The sequence below is a fragment of the Mustela erminea genome, chromosome 7 (assembly GCF_009829155.1).
Source record: "Mustela erminea isolate mMusErm1 chromosome 7, mMusErm1.Pri, whole genome shotgun sequence".
Taxonomy (NCBI): domain Eukaryota; kingdom Metazoa; phylum Chordata; class Mammalia; order Carnivora; family Mustelidae; genus Mustela; species Mustela erminea.
This window is the reverse complement of record NC_045620.1, coordinates 82,409,627-82,428,934: the sequence shown is the minus strand read 5'-3', so window position 1 is coordinate 82,428,934 and position 19,308 is coordinate 82,409,627. Positions and strand designations below refer to the sequence as shown.

Sequence of the window (19,308 nt, the reverse complement as noted above, 5' to 3'; positions counted from 1 at the left end):
GTAATCGGAACAGTAAGCTCTTTTGTTCAAAATCTTCTTTGTAACCTGACCAACATTCATTTGGATTAATCTTTTATTTTGCTTTATTTCCAAAGGATATCCATTACTTTGCACTAGATAAGGGTGAATTGGCACTAGCTGAAGTGGCAAGAAAAAGAGCTAGTGACATTGATGCAGAATCAATAACCTCTGGAGTTGGTAAGAATTAATGCTGGTTTTTTAAAATGCTTTTTGTTTCAATCAATACTTACTCAGTGTCATTTTATATTTATGTTTGTAAGGCATAGTTGATTAATTTGCATTGCTTTCTTTGTAAAGAAAGTGACTTTTAAAAAAGAATTAAGCCTGGGTAAATAGTACAATATGGATATGTAAGTGGGAACTGTGTTGATATAAAATTAATAATCACTGATTAATCACCATTTAGCAAAAAGTCAAAAAGACACTGTTTTCATAAGACTTTTGGGGAAGTATTTATCGTAAGTGCAGTTATTAATGTTAGCCGACACATGAATTTATATAGTTATTTATACACATAGACATGTCATATCTCAAAAGAATTCTGTTGTATATCAAAGTATTTAACATGGAATTTTAGGTTTGATGGGTGACTTGTTTTCTTTTAGGAGCTACTAGTCATTTTACAGTGTTGTCTTCCAAAGAAGACCAATCAGAAACCTAAATTTAATCTAAAGGTCCACTCAAAACTTTACAATATATAAAAATGATAAGTTTTACAAACTATTACAATAGCAACATGAGCTTCTTTTTCTAAACTTAGCTTGTCTAGTGTGACTAAATCTGGAATTACTGATCTCTGGACTTTCCAATTCCTATTCTTCCTGGTATTTACTATTTCTAGATTAGGCAAAGGACCCTCAGAATTGTAATCTAATTCACTTCTTTGTGGAACTCCTAAGAAATGAAGTTTTAATAGATTTCCACTTTGTAAGTTTGCCTCAAATTATTATAAAAAGCCTCTCTATTGATTGATCATCTTTGTTTTTACAATGCTGTTGGCATCCAAAAGGAGCAGTTGTCCGCTTCTCTTTAACAATGGAGGTTTTGCATTTTAAAACTATTTAAAGTTACTAAGGGTGAAAAGGAAGGTGAAGAAATTATCACACAATTTCAGAAAAATTAAGAAACTCCACTATTCACCAGTATACTTTCTGTGCCCTGTGAATGCTTTGATTGGATTACTATACCCAGCTGATAGTTCCTAGCCAAAGAGCCTTTTTGAGCCCTGCCTCATTTCTGACAAATATCTTTCTTCATTGAAACCATTCCTCCCCACTTTTCAGCCTTTTTTTCAGGCCTTACCCTTTGACCTTGATTACTTTCCCTTAACAAAGATACCATTCAGTCACAACAGTAACTATCAAGAGGTGAACATTCAGATGGATGTTATACTCCACTTTTATTCTAGAAAACTGGGGAGACTCCCATTCAAAATTAGAAAAGGAATTAGGAAAGAATCTCTAGTTTCTTAACGGTAGTTTCTGTCTAGTTCTTCCATATAGCCCACATCATGCTGGGGAAAGCTAGTTTTCTCGCAAGTTCCTTCAAATTTAGTTCAACTCTGTTCTCTCAAACATTTCTGAAAGCATTTGAGTTTTTGGCTTTCAAAAGTGTTCTTTGATGCAAGCAAGAAGATATATTGTGTAAAATAACAAGAGTATTCAAGTTGAAGTATTTCAAGGGCACCTGGGTGGCTGAACAATTTGAAAGTTTTTTATTTAAACTTTTTATTATAGTATAATATACATACACAGAAGCATACAAATGAAAAATCTTGACTCAGCAGATTTTCACAAAGTAAACATTCTTGTAACCATTATCCAGAGCAAGGAACATACATTACCAGGACCATGCATGGCCTCTCATATCCACTTTAAGATACTGTATCCCAGCCCAACTGTCTTTACTTACAACACTATAGATTAGCTTTACATTTCTTTCAAATTTTAAATAAGTGAAATATATATTATTCTTTTATTTTGGACTCCTTTCACTCAACTTTATGAAGTTCTTTTATATTGTTGTGTATGTTTTTAATTCTTTTTTATTGCTATGTAATAGTAATCCAACAGATGAATATATACAATTTTATTCATTCTATGCCAGATATTTGAGTTCTTTGAAGTTTGGGGCTCATTGTGAATAGTGTTGCTATGAATGTACTTGTGTTTGTCTTTCAACAGATGTATACACAGATCTACTGGGTATATGCTTAAAAGGGTATTTGCTGAGACACAGGATATATTTGTACATTTAGCTTTAGGAGTGTAGGAGAGAAAAAAAATTTTCCTCTATCCTTCAAGGTTTTTCCACCAGGACTAAAAATCAAATTTACACAAGAATGATTAATAGAGACACTAATGAAGTACTGTATCTTGGCTACTTGTATTTAAATTAAAAAAAAATCCAAGGGAAAAAAAGACTAATTAATAGAAAACGAAACATGGTTTAATAATATATATTCGTTCTGTATATATGGGAGAGACCCAGAAAAACTGAGTATCTCACCAAACTACCTGAAGCCATCACCTTAAATACCATCTCTATCTAAAGACAAAAGAAGATGGTATAGGTAGAGGATCAGTTATGGGAGGTTACCATGAAGGGGGAAAAAAAAACAGTAAAAAAGGCTAAAGTTGTCATGCATATTTAAGCTCATGCCTTCTCCACTGATAGCAGTTTCTAAGCATCTAAGAGCCACTCCCTTCTTCCTGATACTGAAGGAGATACTCTTAGAAATAGAGATTTCCCCTATACTTGGAAGTGTCTCTTAAGGAAGGGAAACAAGGATTTCAGAGATATTCTGTGTCTACAGTTTTTGAGAAAATACTAGCTTAGAATAATCAGTATGCCAAAGAGGCATATATTTTTTTAAATCAAGTTTATATATTCTTATTTTTTAAGTCTTCATTTAAATTCCAGTTAACAGGGACAACTGTGTGGCTCAGTCGGTTAGGCACCTGCCTTCAGCTCAGGTCATGATCCCAGGGTCTTGGGATCAAGTCCCACATCGGGCTCCTTACTCATCAGGGAGCCTACTTCTCTCTCTCCCTCTACCTGCTTCTCTGCCTGCTGGTGCTCTCTCTCTGTCAAATAAATAAATAAAATCTTTAAAAATAAATAAATTCCAGTTAACATGCACTGGTGTAATATTAGATTTCGGTTTTTTTTAAGGCTGAATAATATTCCAGTGTGTGTGTGTGTGTGTGTGTCTGTGTGTGCGTGTATTTACACCCACACATACATACATACATATACATACATATACCACCTCTTTTTTTTTAATAAATTTTTTTTAAGATTTTATTTATTTATTTGACAGAGAGAAATCACAAGTAGACGGAGAGGCAGGCAGAGAGAGAGGAAGGGAAGCAGGCTCCCTGCTGAGCAGAGAGCCCCATGTGGGACTCGATCCCAGGACCCTGAGATCATGACCCGAGCCGAAGGCAGCGGCTTAACACACTGAGCCACCCAGGTGCCCCAATAAATTTTTTATTTTTTATAAACATATAATATATTTTTATCCCCAGGGGTACAGGTCTGTGAATCACCAGGTTTACACACTTCACAGCACTCACCAAAGCAAATACCCTCCCCAATGTCCATAATCCCACCCCCCTTCTCCCAACCCCCTCCCCCCAGCAACCCTCAGTTTGTTTTGTGAGATTAAGAGTCACTTATGGTTTGTCTCCTTCCCAATCCCATCTTGTTTCATTTATTCTTCTCCTACCCCCTTAAGCCCCCATGTTACATCACCACTTCCTCATATCAGGGAGATCATATGATAGTTGTCTTTCTCTGCTTGACTTATTTCGCTAAGCATGATACACTCTAGTTACATCCACGTCATTGCAAATGGCAAGATTTCTTTCCTTTTGATGGCTGCATAGTATTCCATTGTGTATATATACCACATATTCTTGATCCATTCATCTGTTGATGGACATCTAGGTTCTTTCCATAGTTTGGCTGTTGTGGACATTGCTGCTATAAACATTAGGGTGCACGTGCACCTTCGTATCACTATGTTTGTATCTTTAGGGTAAATACCCAGTAGTGCAATTGCTGGGTCATAGGGCAGTTCTATTTTCAACATTTTGAGGAACCTCCATGCTGTTTTCCAGAGTGGTTACACCAGCTTGCATTCCCACCAACAGTGTAGGAGGGTTCCCCTTTCTCCGCATCCTTGCCAGCATCTGTCATTTCCTGACTTGTTAATTTTAGCCATACTGACTGGTGTGAGGTGATCTTTCATTGTGGTTTTTATTTGTATTTCCCTGAAGCCCAGTGATATGGAGCACTTTTTCATGTGTCTGTTGGCCACCTGGATGTCTTCTTTGTAGAAATGTCTGTTCATGTCATCTGCCCATTTGTTGATTGGATTCTTTGTTCTTTGGGTGTTGAGTTTGCTAAGTTCTTTATATTTGGACACTAGCCCTTTATCTGATATGTCGTTTGCAAATATCTTCTCCCATTCTGTCAGTTATCGTTTGGTTTTGTTCACTATTTCCTTTGCTGTGCAAAAGGAAATAAAATCCCAATAGTTCATTTTTGCCCTTGCTTCCCTTGCCTTTGGTGATGTTCCTAGGAAGATGTTGCTGCGGCTGAGGTCGAAGAGGTTGCTGCCTGTGTTCTCCTCAAGGATTTTGATGGATTCCTTTCTCACATTGAGGTCCTTCATCCATTTTGAGTCTATTTTTGTGTGTGGTGTAAGGAAATAATCCAATTTGATTTTTCTGCCTGTGGCTGTCCAATTTTCCCAACACCATTTATTGAAGAGGCTGTCTTTTTTCCATTGGACATTCTTTCCTGATTTGTCAAAGATTAGTTGACCATAGAGTTGAAGGTCTATTTCTGGGCTTTCTATTCTATTCCATTGATCTATGTGTCTGTTTTTGTGCCAGTACCATGCTGTCTTGATGATGACAGCTTTGTAATAGAGCTTGAAGTCCGGAATAGTGATGCCACCAACGTTGGCTTTCTTTTTCAAAATTCCTTTGGCTATTCGAGGTCTTTTTTGGTTCCATATAAATTTTAGGATTATTTGTTCCATTTCTTTGAAAAAGATGGATGGTACTTTGATAGGAATTGCATTAAATGTGTAGATTGCTTTAGGTAGCATAGACATTTTCACAATATTTATTCTTCCAATCCAGGAGCATGGAACATTTTTCCATTTCTTTGTGTCTTCCTCAATTTCTTTCATGAGTACTTTATAGTATTCTGAGTATAGATTCTTTGCCTCTTTGGCTAGGTTTATTCCTAAGTATCTTATGTTTTGGGGTGCAATTGTAAATGGGATTGACTCCTTAATTTCTCCTTCTTCTATCTTGTTGTTGGTGTAGAGAAATGCATCTGATTTCTCTGCTTTGATTTTATATCCTGACACTTTACTGAATTCCTGTACAAGTTCTAGCAGTTTTGGCGTGGAGTCTTTTGGGTTTTCCACATACAGTATCATATAATCTGCGAAGAGTGATAGTTTGACTTCTTCTTTGCCAATTTGGATGCTTTTAATTTCCTTTTGTTGTCTTATTGCTGAGGCTAGGACTTCTAGTACTATGTTGAAGAGCAGTGGTGATAAAGGACATCCCTGCCGTGTTCCTGACCTTAGCGGAAAAGCTTTCAGTTTTTCTCCATTGAGAATGATATTTGCAGTGGGTTTTTCATAAATGGCTTTGATAATATTGAGGTATGTGCCCTCTATCCCTACACTTTGAAGAGTTTTGATCAGGAAGGGATGCTGTACTTTGTCAAATGCTTTTTCAGCATCTATTGAGAGTATCATATGGTTCTTGTTCTTTCTTTTATTGATGTGTTGTATCACATTGACTGATTTGCGGATGTTGAACCAACCTTGCAGCCCTGGAATAAATCCCACTTGGTCGTAGTGAATAATCCATTTAATGTACTGTTGAATCCTATTGGCTAGTATTTTGGTGAGAATTTTCACATCTCTGTACATCAAGGATATTGGTCTATAGCTCTCTTTTTTGATGGGATCCTTGTCTGGTTTTGGGATCAAGGTGATGCTGGCCTCATAAAATGAGTTTGGAAGTTTTCCTTCCATTTCTATTTTTTTGGAACAGTCAGGAGAATAGGAATTAGTTCTTCTTTAAATGTTTGGTAGAATTCCCCCGGGAAGCTGTCTGGCCCTGGGCTTTTGTTTGTTTGGAGATTTTTAATGACTGTTTCAATCTCCTTACTGGTTATGGGTCTGTTCAGGCTTTCTATTTCTTCCTTGTTCAGTTGTGGTAGTTTATATGTTTCTAGGAATGCATCCATTTCTTCCAGATTGTCAAATTTGTTGGCATAGAGCTGCTCATAGTATGTTCTGATAATTGTTTGTATTTCTTTGGTGTTAGTTGTGATCTCTCCTCTTCATTTATGATTTTATTTATTTGGGTCCTTTCTCTTTTCTTTTTGATAAGTCTGGCCAGGGGTTTATGAATTTTATTAATTCTTTCAAAGAACCAGCTCCTAGGTTCGTTGATTTGTGCTGTTGTTTTTTTGGTTTCTATTTCATTGATTTCTGCTCTGATCTTTATGATTTCTCTTCTCCTGCTGGGTTTAGGGTTTTTTTCTTGTAATTTCTCCAGCTCATTTCGGTGTAAGGTTAGGTTGTGTACCTGAGACCTTTCTTGTTTCTTGAGAAAGGCTTGTACCGCTATATATTTTCCTCTCAGGACTACCTTTGGTGTGTCCCACAGATTTTGAACCATTGTGTTTTCATTATCATTTGTTTCCATGATTTTTTTCAATTCTTCTTTAATTTCCTGGTTGACCCATTCATTCTTTAGAAGGATGCTGTTTAGTCTCCATGTATTTGGGTTCTTTCCAAACTTCCTCTTGTGGTTGAGTTCTAGCTTCAGAGCATTGTGGTCTGAAAATATGCAGGGAATGATCCTAATCTTTTGATACCGGTTGAGTCCTGATTTAGGACCAAGCATGTGATCTATTATGGCGGATGTTCCATGTGTACTAGAGAAGAAATGTGTATTCTGTTGCTTTGGGATGAAATGTTCTGAATATATCTGTGATGTCCATCTGGTCCAGTGTGTCATTTAAGGCCTTTATTTCCTTGTTGATCTTTTGCTTGGATGATCTCTCCCTTTCAGTGAGGGGAGTGTTAAAGTCCCCTACTATTATTGTATTATTGTTGATATGTTTCTTTGATGTTGTTATTCATTGGTTTATATAGTTCGCAGCTCCCACGTTGGAGGCATAGACATTTAAAATTGTTAGATCTTCTTGTTGGACAGACCCTTTGAGTATGATATAGTGTCCTTCCTCATCTCTTATAGTCTTTGTCTTAAAATCTAATTGATCTGATATAAGGATTGCCACTCCTGATTTCTTCTGATGTCCATTAGCATGGTAACTTCTTTTCCACCCCGACTTTAAATCTGGAGGTGTCTTCGGGCTTAAAATGAGTTTCTTGTAGGCAACATACAGATGGGTTTTGTTTTTTTATCCATTCTGATACCCTGTGTCATTTGATTGGGGCATTTAGCCCATTAACGTTCAGGGTAACTATTGAGAGATAAGAATTTAGTGCCATTGTATTTCCTGTAAGGTGACTATTACAGTATATTGTCTCTGTTCCTTTCTGATCTACCACTTATAGGCTCTCTCTTTGCTTAGAGGACCTCTTTCAATATTTTCTGTAGAGCTGGATTGGTGTTTGCAAATTCTTTCAGTTTTTGTTTGTCCTGGAAGCTTTTAATCTCTCCTTCTATTTTCAATGATAGCCTAGCTGGATATAGTATTCTTGGCTGCATGTTTTTCTCGTTTAGTGCTCTGAATGTATCATGCCAGCTCTTTCTGGCCTGCCAGGTCTCTGTGGATAAGTCTGCTGCCAATCTAATATTTTTACCATTGTATGTTACAGACTTCTTTTCCCGGGCTGCTTTCAGGATTTTCTCTTTGTCACTAAGACTTGTAAATTTTACTATTAGGTGACGGGGTGTGGGCCTCTTCATATTGATTTTGAGGGGCGTTCTCTGAACCTCCTGAATTTTGATGCTTGTTCCCTTTGCCATATTGGGGAAATTCTCCCCAATAATTCTCTCCAGTATACCTTCTACTCCCCTATTTCTTTCTTCTTCTTCTGGAATCCCAATTATTCTATTGTTGTTTCGTTTTATGGTGTCATTTATCTCTCGAATTCTCCCCTCATGGTCCAGTAGCTGTTTGTCCCTCTTTTGCTCAGCTTCTTTATTCTCTGTCATTTGGTCTTCTATATCGCTAATTCTTTCTTCTACCTCATTTATCCTAGCAGTGAGAGCCTCCATTTTTGATTGCACCTCATTAATAGCTTTTTTTATTTCAACTTAGTTAGATTTTAGTTCTTTTATTTCTCCAGAAAGGGCTTTTATATCTCCCGAGAGGGTTTCTCTAATATCTTCCATGCCTTTTTCGAGCCCAGCTAGAACCTTGCAAATTGTCATTCTGAACTCTAGATCTGACATATTATCAATGTCTTTATTGATTAGGTCCCTAGCCTTCGGTACTGCCTCTTGTTCTTTTTTTTGTGTGTGTGTGGTGAATTTTTCTGCCTTGTCATTTTGTCCAGATAAGAGTATATGAAGAAGCAAATAAAATACTAAAAGGGTGGCAACAATCCCAGGAAAATATGCTTTAACCAAATCAGAAGAGTTCCCAAATCGTGAGGGGTTAGAAAGGGGATAAAAAGAGGTTCAGAAAGAAAGAAAGAAGGAAGAAAAAAAAAAAGGAAAGAAAGAAAAGAATTAAAAAAAGAAAACGAATAAAGAAAAGTATAAGAAAAGAAAATATATATATATATTAGATAAACTAGTTAAAAAAGAAAAGGGTAAAAGTTAAAAAAATTTCAGCAGAAGAAGAGAAAAAAAATGAAAAAAAAATTAAATTAACTGCAAGACTAAAGAATCATAGGGAGAAAGCCATGAGTTCCGTGCTTTGCTTTCTCTTCCTCTGGGATTCTGCTGCTCTCCTTGTTATTGAAACTGCTCTTCTTGGTAGGTGAACTTGGTCTTGGCTGGATTTCTTGTTGATCTTCTGGGGGAGGGGCCTGTTGTAATGATTCTCAAGTGTCTTTGCCCCAGGCGGAATTGTACCGCCCTTACCAGGGGCTGGGCTAAGTAATCCGCTCAGGTTTGCTTGAGGAGCTTTTGTTCCCTGAGCGCTTTCTGTAGAGTTTTGGAGGACGGAAATACAAATGGCGGCCTCCTGGTCTCCGGCCCGGAGGAACCAAGAGCCCAGGTCCCCACTTCTCAGTGCGCCCTCAGAGAACAGTGCCCAGTAACTCCCATCTGCCTGACCTCCGGCCATGCTCCAAGCTCACTGGAGCCTGCGACCAGTTCAAGGTAACCCTGAGCTGTGAGCTTACTGTCAGCTCTGTCTCTGTAGCCGGCTTCCCCGTTCTAATACCTGTAAGCTCTACGACACTCAGACACCCCGATCCTTCTGTGACCCTGCAGAACCTAAGGCCACTCTGACCCTGCGTGGGCTTCACCCCAGTTTAGCCTCTGGAGCGATGTCCCTCAGCGGAACAGACTTTTAAAAGTCCTGATTTTGTGCTCCGTTGCTCCGCTGCTTGCCGGGAGCGGAGCCGGCCCCTCCCCCTGGGGGTCTATCTTCCCGTCGCTTTGGATTCACTTCTCCGCCAGTCCTACCTTTCAGAAAGTGGTTGTTTTTCTGTTTTTAGAATTGCTGTTCTTCTTCTCTTCGATCTGCCGATGGATTTGTAGGTGTTTGCAATCTTTAGATAAACTATCTAGCTGATCTCCTGCTAGCTGAAGTAGTCTCAGCCTGCTACTTCTCCGCCATCTTGACTCCTCCCATATACCACCTCTTTATCCATTCATCAGTTGATAGACATTTGGGCTCTTCCCATAATTAGGCTATTGTTGATAATGTCACCATAAACATTAGGGTACACATATCCTTTCAAAGAAGTATTTTTGTATTCTTTGGATAAATATCTAATAGTGTGATTGCTGGGTCATAGGGTATTTCTATTTTAAAATTTTTTGAGGAACCTCCATCCTGTTTTCCAGAGTGGCTACACCAGTTTGCATTCCCATCAACCCACCAGTACAAGATGGTTCCCCTTTCTCCACATTCCAAAGATGCATCTTAATGATGGAAAAATGTGCTCCTCTACTGTAGCTATATCCAGTTTTCCTAATGAGCTGTAATAGTTTATCTTCTCACCAGTTGTCCATAACAGCAGATCTTGGTCCATCCTCACTGATGTATAATATTGTCTTTCTTTTGCATTTTAGCCATTCTGGTGGGGAAGGCAGTACTATTTTGTAAATGTTATAGTATATATATAGAGAGAGTGTTCCTAGGCTCTTTACTTCATTGGTCTCTTTGTACTTGCACAAATATCTCAGTTTTTTTTTTTTTAATTGAAGTATAGTTGACACACAACTATAACTATCATCTATCACCATACAATACTATAACAATATCATTGACTAGATTCCCTATACCTTTCTTTTTTTTTTTTTAAAGATTTTATTTATTTATTTGTCAGAGAGAGAGAGAGCGAGAGCGAGCACAGGCAGACAGAGTGGAAGGCAGAGTCAGAGGGAGAAGCAGGCTCCCTGCGGAGCAAGGAGCCCGATGTGGGACTCGATCCCAGGACGCTGGGATCATGACCTGAGCCGAAGGCAGCTGCTTAACCAACTGAGCCACCCAGGCGTCCCTCCCTATACCTTTCATTCTATGACTTATTCACCCTGTAACTGGAAGCCTATATCATCCTCTCCCCCTTCACTCATTTGCCCATCCCCCACCCACAACCCCTCTGGCAACCCTCAGTTTTTCTCTGTAATTATGGTTCTGTTTCTGCTTTTTGTTTTTTAGATTCCACGTATTTATCTATGTCTGACTTATTTCACTCAGCATATTCTCTAGGTCCATCCATGCTGTCTCAAATAGCAAGATCTTACTTTTTTATGGTTGAGTGTGTGTATGTATATGTGTATGTGTATATACACATTTATCTATTCATCTGCAGATGGACACTGGTTTGTTTTCAAAATTTGGGTATTATAAATAATGCTGCAATACACAGGGGTATATGTATCTTCTCAGGTTAATGTTTTCATTTTCATTAGTTAAATACCCAATAGTAGAGTTACTGACCATACAGTATTTTTATTTTTAACTTTCTGAGAAGCACCCATATGGTTTTCTACAGTGGCTCTACCAACTTACCATCCCACCAAGAGTGCATGAAGTTTCCTTTATCTACTCTTCCTCAACCATACATTTGGCATTTTGATTAGAGCCATTCTGAGAGGTGTAAAGTGCTATCTCATTGTGGTTTTGATTTGCATATTCCTGTTGGTTAGTAATGTTTAGGTCTCTTTCGTGTACCTGTTACAGGCCATCTGTCTGTCTTCTTTGAAAAAAAATCTGTTCTGGAAGGTACTCTTTCCATTTTTTTTTATTAACATATAATGTACTATTTGCCCCAGGGGTACAGTTCTGTGAATTATCAGGCTTACAGATTTCATAGCACTTATGATAGCACATATCCTCCCCAATGTCCATAACCCAGCCACCCTATCCCAACCCCCCCACCTCCCAGCAACCCTTAGTTTGTTTTGTGAGATTAAGATTCTCTTCTGGTTTGTCTCCCTCCCAATCCCATCGCATTTCATTTTTTCCCTCCCTAGCCCCCATGACCCCGCCCTGCCTCTCAAATTCCTATCAGAAAGATCATATGATATTTTTTTCTCTGAATGACTTGTTTCAGTTAGCATGATAGCCTCTAGTTCCATCCACGTCATTGCAAATGGCGTGTTTCTTTTGATGGCTGCATAGTATGCCATTGTTTATATACCCCATCTTCTTTATCCATTCATCTGTTGATGGACATCTGGGTTCTTTCCATAGTTTGGCTATTGTGGACATTGCTGCTATAAACATTTGAGTGCACGTGCCCCTTCGGATCACTACATTTGTATCTTTAGGGTAAATACCCAGTACTGCAATTGCTGGGTTGTAGGGATCTCTATTTTCAACTTTTTCAGGAGCCTCCATGCTATTTTCGAGTGGCTGCACCAGCTTGCAATCCGAATAATGTAGGAGGGTTTCCCCTTTCTCCACATCCTTGCCAACACCTGTCATTTCTTGACTGGTTAATGTTAACCATTCTGACTGGTGTGAAGTAGTATCTCACTGCAATTTTGATTTGTATTTCCCTGATGGCAAGTGATGTTGAGCAACTTTTCCATGTGTCTGTTGGCCATTTGGATGTTTTCTTTGAAGAACTATCTGTTCATATCTTCTGCCCATTTCTTGATTGGATTCTTTGTTCTTTAGGTGTTGAGTTCAGTAAGTTCCTTATAGATTTCGGATACTAGCCCTTTATGTAATGTGTTCTTTGTGAATATCTTCTCACATTCTGTCAGTTGTCTTTTGGTTTTGTTGACTGTTTCCTTTGCTGCGCAAAAGCTTTCAATCTTGATGAAGTCCCAATAATTCATCTTTTCCCTTGCTTCTCTTGCCTTTGGTGATGTTTCTAGGAAGAAGTTCCTGTGGCTGAGGTGAAGAGGTCGGTGACGGTGTTCTTCTCAAGGATTTTGATGGATTCCTGTCTCACATTGATGTCTTTCAGCCATTTTGAGTCTTTTTGTGTGTGGTATAAGGAAATGGTCCAGTTTCATTCTTCTGCATGTAGCTGTCCAATTTTCCCAACAAAATTTGTTGAAGAGACTTGTCTTTTTTCCATTGGACATTCTTTCCTGCTTCATCAAAAATTAGTTGACCATAGAGTTGAGGGTCCATTTCTGGGCTCTCTCTTCTGTTCCATTGATCTATGTGTATTTTTTTATGCCAGTACCATACTGTCTTAATGATTACAGCTTTGTAATAGAGCCTGAAGTCTGCAATTGTGATGCCACCAAATTAGGTTTTCTTTTTCAACATTCCACTGGCTATTCAGGGTTGTTTCTGGTTCCATATAAATTTTAGGATTATTTGTTCCATTTCTTTGAAAAATTTGATGGCGTTTTGCTAGGGATTGCATTAATTATGTAGATTTACTATCAGTTTTGGAGTGGAGTCTTTTGGGCTTTCCACATCAAGTATCATGTCATCTGCAAAGATTGGGAGCTTGACTTCTTCTTTGCTGATTCAGATGCCCTTAATTTCTTTTTGTTGTCTGAAGGCTGAGGCTAGGACTTCTAGTACTACATTGAATAGCAGTGGGGATAGTGGACATCCCTGCTGTGTTCCTGACCTTTGCAGAAAAGCTCTCAGTTTTTCCTCATTCAGAATGATATTTGCTATGGGTTTTTCATAGATGGCTTTGATGATATTGAGGTATGTACCCTCTATCCCTACACTCTGCATAGTTTTGATCAAGAAAGGATGCTGTACTTTGTCAAATGCTTTTTCAGCATCTATTGAGAATATCATGTGGTTTTTGTTCTTTCTTTTATTAACGTATTGTATCACACTGATTTGCGGATGTCGAACCAATCTTGCAGCCCTGGAATAAATCCCACTTGGCTATGGTGAATAATCCTTTTTATGTGCTGTTGGATCCTATTGGCTACTACTTTGGTGAGAATTTTCGCATCTGTGTTCATCAAGGATATTGTTCTGTAATTCTCTTTTTTGATGGGATTCTTGTCTGGTTTTGGGATCAAGGTAATGCTGGCCTCATAAAATGAGTTTGGAAGTTTTCCTTCCATTTCTAGTTTTTGGAACATTTTCAGGATAATAGGTATTAATTTTTCTTTAAATGCTTGGCAGAACTCCCCTGGGGAGCTGTCTGGCCCTGGGCTCTTGTTTATTGGGAGATTTTTGATGACTGCTTCAATCTCCTTACTGGTTATGGGTCTGTTCAGGTTCTCTATATCTTCCTGGTTCAGTTGTGGTAGTTTATATGTCTCTCGGAATGCATCCATTTCTTCCAGATTGTCTAATTTGCTGGCATATAGTTGCTCATAATATGTTCTTATAATTGTTTGTATTTCTTTGGTGTTGGTTGTGATCTCTTTTTCCATTTTTGATAAGTCTGGCCAGGGGTTTATCAACCTTACTCTTTCAAAGAACCAGCTCCTAGTTTTGTGGATTTGTTCTGATGTTTTTGTGTGTGTGTTTCTTTCTTTCTTTCTATTTCATTGATTTCCGCTCTGATCTTTATTATTTCTCTTCTCCTGTTGGGTTTAGGCTTTCTTTGTTGTTCTTTCTCCAGCTCCTTTATGTGTAGGGTTAGGTTGTGTATTTGAGATCTTTCTTGTCTCTTGAGAAAGGTTTGTATCACTATATATTTTCCTCTCAGGACTGCCTTTGCTGTGTCCCACAGATTTTGAACCATTGTGTTTTCATTATCCTTTGTTCCCATCAATTTTTTCAATTCTTCAATTTCCTGGTTGACCCATTCATTCTTCATTAGGATGCTCTTTAGACTCCATGTATTTGAGTTCTTTCCAACTTTCCTCTTGTGATTGAGTTCTAGCTTCAGAGCACTGTGGTCTGAAAATATGCAGGGAATGATCCCAATCTTGTGGTACTGGTTGAGACCTTATTTGTGACCCAGGATGTGATCTATTCTGGAGAATGTTCCATGTGCACTAGAGAAGAATGTGTATTCTGTTGTTTTGGGGTGGAATGTTCTAAATATATCTGTGATGTCCATCTGGGTGTCTGGGTGGCTCTGTGGGTTAAGTCTCTGCCTTTAGCTTGGGTCATGATCTCAGGGTCCTGGGATCAAACCTCATGTCAGGCTCTCTGCTCAGTGGAGAGGATGCTTTCCCTTCTCTCCCTGCCTGCCGCTCTGCCTACTTGTGATCTCTCTCTGTGTCAAATGAATAAATAAAATATTTTATTTAAAAAAATAAAGCCTTTATTTCCTTGTTAATCTTTTGCTTAGATGATCTGCCCATTTCAGTGAGGGGGATGTTGAAGTCCCCTACTATTGTCGTATTATTGTCAATGTGTTTCTTTGATTTTGTTATTAATTGGTTTATAGAGTTGTCTGCTCCCATGTTAGGGGCATAGATATTTAAAATTGTTAGATCTTCTTGTTGGACAGACCCTTTGAGTATGATATAGTGTCCTTCCTCATCTCTTATTATAGTCTTAGCTTAAAATCAAATTTATCTGATATAAGGACTGCCACCCCAGCATTCTTTTGATGTCCATTAGCATGGTAAATTGTTTTCCACCCCAGATTTTCACTTTAAATCTGGAGATGTCTTTGGGTAAAATGAGTTTCTTGTAGAAAGCATATCGATGGGTCTTGTTGGTTGGTTTGTTGGTTTGTTTTTATCCATTCTGATGCCCTGTGTCTTTTGTTTGGGGCATTAGCTTGTTTTTACATTCAGAGTACCTATTGAGAGATATGAATTTAGTGCCATTGTATTGCCTAAGGCAACTGTTACTGTATATTGTCTCTGTTCCTTTCTGGTCTATGTTACTTTTAGGCTCTCTCTTTGCTTAGAGGACCCCTTTCAATATTTCCTGTAGGACTGGTTTGGTGTTTGCAAATTCTTTTAATTTTTGTTTGTCCTAGAACCTTTTTATCTCTCCTATTTTCAATGAAGCCTAGCTGGATATAGTATTCTTGGCTGCATATTTTTCTAATTTAGTGCTCTGAATAGATCATGCCAATCCTATCTGGCCTGCCAGGTCTCTGTGGATAGGTCTGTTGCCAGTCTAATATTTCTACCATTGTATGTTACAGATCTCTTGTCCCAAGCTGCTTCCAGGATTTTCTCTTTGTCATTTAGACTTGTAAGTTTCACTATTAGATGACGGGATGTGGACCTATTTCTTTTGTATTTGAGTGGGGGTTCTCTGTGCCTCCTGGATTTTGTGGCTTGTTCCCTTCACAAAGCTCTGTGCTAGATTTAGGGTATATTTTGACCTATAAGAAGAAATTGTATCGCAAAATTTTAAAGGAAAAAAAACCCTATATGCATTCAAGAAATAACATTAAATACAATGAAGGGATAAAATATAACAATGAAAATTTTTAAAGATTTTTACAAAGGCATTGATAAAATAGTTTAAAAACATTAAAACAGGAAAGAGGAAAAAATTTTTTAAATAGAATAAGAAAAATATAAAATTAAAAAAATTTAACTTCAAAAGACTAAAGGATCATGGTTAAAAAAGCCATGAATTCTATGTGTTGCTTTTCCCTGGAGTTCCACAGTTCTTATTGATCATTGAACTTGGTCTTGGCTGGATGTTCTTGCTGATCTTCTGGGGGAGGGGCCTGTTGCAGTGATTCTCAAAGGTCTTTGTCTGAGGCAGAATTGCACCGCCCTTGCCAGGGTCCAGAGTAAGAAATCTGTTTGGGTTCGCTTGGTAGCTTTTGTTCCCTGAATGCTTTCTGTAGAGCTTTGGGGGACAGGAGTAAAGATGGAAGCCTCCCAGTCTCTGGCCACATAGGAGCTGAGAGCTTGGGGCCCCACTCCTCTGTGTGCCCTCAGAGAAAAACTACCAGTCCCTCCCATCTCCCTGGTCTCCAGCTGCACTCTGTGCTCACCCAACCTGTGACCGAGTGTTTCTGTCTCTGGTGCATGGCTCTGTTTGGAGTCTCAAACCCAGCAGATTACTGCAGCATGTTCCCACACTGCTCCTCCTAGAGGAGGAAGGAGGGGGTCTCCCCGGATCTGCTGCTTGTGGGGTTCCTGCTCAAAGAGCAGTGGCCCAACTGTGCATTGGATCATGGTTTAAGGTAACTCCAAGCTGAGAGCCCACTGCTCGACTCTGTCTCTGCAGTTGGCTTCCCCGCTCCAATACCTAGGAGCTCTGCTTCACTCAGACACCCCTGGTCTTTCTGTGACCCCATGGGTCCTGAGACCACACTGTCCCACAAGGGCTCTCCCCTCCCCTCCCACCCCCCACTTAGCCTCTGGAGCAACATCCCTCAAAGCAGGCTTCTAAAAGTTCCAATTTTGTGTTCTGCTGATCTCTCACTTGCTGGGAGACAGCCCCTCCCCCTGCAGTCTATCTTTCCGAACCTTGGGATTCACTTCTCTGCACATCCTACCTTCTGGAAAGTGGCCAATTTTCTGTTCCTAGAATTGCTGCTCCTCTTCTCTTCTATCTCCTTTTGAGTTTGTAAGTGTTCAAAATGGTTTGATATCTATGTAGTTGAACTCCTAGGACTTGATGATATCTCAGTCTCCTATTCATCTGCCATCTTGCCCCTTCCCTCGCTCTTTCCATTTTTTAACTGGATTGTTTGATGGGCTTTTTTGATGGTGGGTTATATACATTCTTAACATATTTTGAATATTAACTCCTTGTCAGATGGATCATTGCAAATATCTAATCCCATTCAGTAAGTTGCTTTTTGTTTGTATATATAGATATATAGATATATAGATATATATTTTTTTTAATGAAAAAGCAATAGTTTTTCATTTTGGTGTAGTCCCAATAGTTTATTTTTGCTTCTGTTTCCTTTGTCTGAGGGACAGGTTTAGAAAAATACTGCTAAGGCTGCTATCAAAGATTATTACCGGTGTTTTCATCTAAGGTTTTATGGTTTTAGGTCTAACATTTAGGTCTTTAACCCAGTTTGAGCCTATTTTTTGGTATGGTTTAAGAAAGTAGTCCAGTTTCATTCTGTTGCATGTAACTGTCCAGTTTTCTAGCACCATTTGTTGAAGAGACTCTCTTTTCTCTGTTGTACATTCTTTTCTCCTTTGTTGAAGGTTAACTTACCTTGTAATTGTGGGTTTATTTCTGGGCTGTCTATTCTATGTCATGGATCTATCTGTCTGTTTTTGTGTCAGTACCATACTCTATCTTGAAATCTCGGATTGTGATCTCAAGATTGCTTTGGCTATTCAAGATATATTGTTCTATACCAATTTTCCAATTATTCTAGTTCTGTGGGGGGGAAAAACTTGATATTGATAAGGATTGCATTGAAACTGTAGACTGCTTTGGGTATTATAAGCATTTTAACAGTATTGGTTATTCTAATCCATGAGCCTTGAATATCCCCATTTTTTATGTCATCTTAAATTTCTTTCATCAACATTTTATAGTTTTCAGAGTATAGCTCTTTTACCTCCTTGGTTAAGTTTCTTCCTAGGTATTTTATTTTTTTAGTACCATTGTAAATGATTTTTTGTTTTTGTTTTTGTTTTTTGTTTGTTTTTGTTTTTTTTTTTTCAATTTCTCTGCCACTTCACTATTAGTATATAGAAATGCAACTGGTTTCTGTATATTAATTTTGTGTCCTGCTATTTTACTGAATTTATCATTTCTAGTAGTTTTTTTGGTGGAGTCTTTAGGGTTTTCTATATATAGTATCATATCATCTGCAAATGGTGACATTTTAACTTATTCCTTACCAACTTAGATGCCTCTTATTTTTCTTGTCTGATTGCTATGGCTATGACTTCCAATACTGTGTTCAATGAAAGTGGTGAGAGTGACATCCTAGTCTTATGAAAAGTTTTCAGCATGTCACCATTGGGTATGTTTGCTGTGGGTTTTTCATATATAGCCTGTATTATGTTGTGGCATATTCCCTGTAAACCCAATTCATTGAGAGCTTTTATCAGAAACAGATGTTGAATTTTATCAAATGCACTTTTTACATCTATTAAAATGATCATATGATTTTTATCATTCATTTAATCAATGTGGCTTCACACATTGGTGTGCAAATATTGAAGCATTCTTTGTCTTCCTGGAATAAAGTCCACTTAATTATAGTGAATGATTCTTTTAATGTATCCTTCAATGTTGTTTGCTAATTTTGTGGAGCGTTTATGCATCTTTGTTCTTCAGAGTTATTGGCCTTTAGTTTTCTTATTTGTAGTGTCTTTGGTTTTGATATCAAGGTATGCTGGTCTTGTAGAATATATGTGGAAGTTTTCCCTCCTCCTCTGTTGTTTTGGAATAGTTTAAGGAAAATAGGTATTATTTTTTTAAAGATTTTCCTTGAGAAAGAGACAGAGAGCACAAGAGGGGGCATGGAGCAGGAGAGGGACAAACAGACTCCACACTAGGCACAGAGCCTGATGTGGGGCTTAGTCCCAGAACCCCAAGATCATGACCCAAGCCAAAACCAAGAGTTGGAATAACTCAAGTGACTCAAGTGACTGAGCCATGCAGTACAGACTTCTTTAAACATTTGGTAGAATTCACCTGCAAACCCATCTGATCTTGGACTGTTGTTAATTGGGAGTTTTTTAAATTATGGATTCAATTTTGTTATCACTAATTGGTCTGTTCAGATTTTCTATTTCTTCTTGATTCAGTTTTGGAATACTATGGTTCTAGGAATTTATCCATTTCTTC

The 19,308-nt window shown here is 38.2% G+C and overlaps 1 protein-coding gene across 6 annotated transcripts in view; it reads left to right on the top strand.

Annotated features, from left to right (window-relative positions):
- The window catches only part of WDPCP (WD repeat containing planar cell polarity effector), a 518,631-nt gene that overhangs the window by 334,229 nt on the left and 165,094 nt on the right, over positions 1–19,308 (top strand). For all 6 annotated transcript variants that reach the window (XR_004287790.1, XM_032352246.1, XM_032352244.1 and 3 more), the window contains one exon: positions 96–198. Coding sequence is in view for 5 of the 6 variants with exons in the window: in XM_032352246.1 (XP_032208137.1) it covers positions 96–198 (103 nt within the window). In the remaining variant the exon portion in view is untranslated. The remainder of the gene's footprint in view (positions 1–95; positions 199–19,308) is intronic.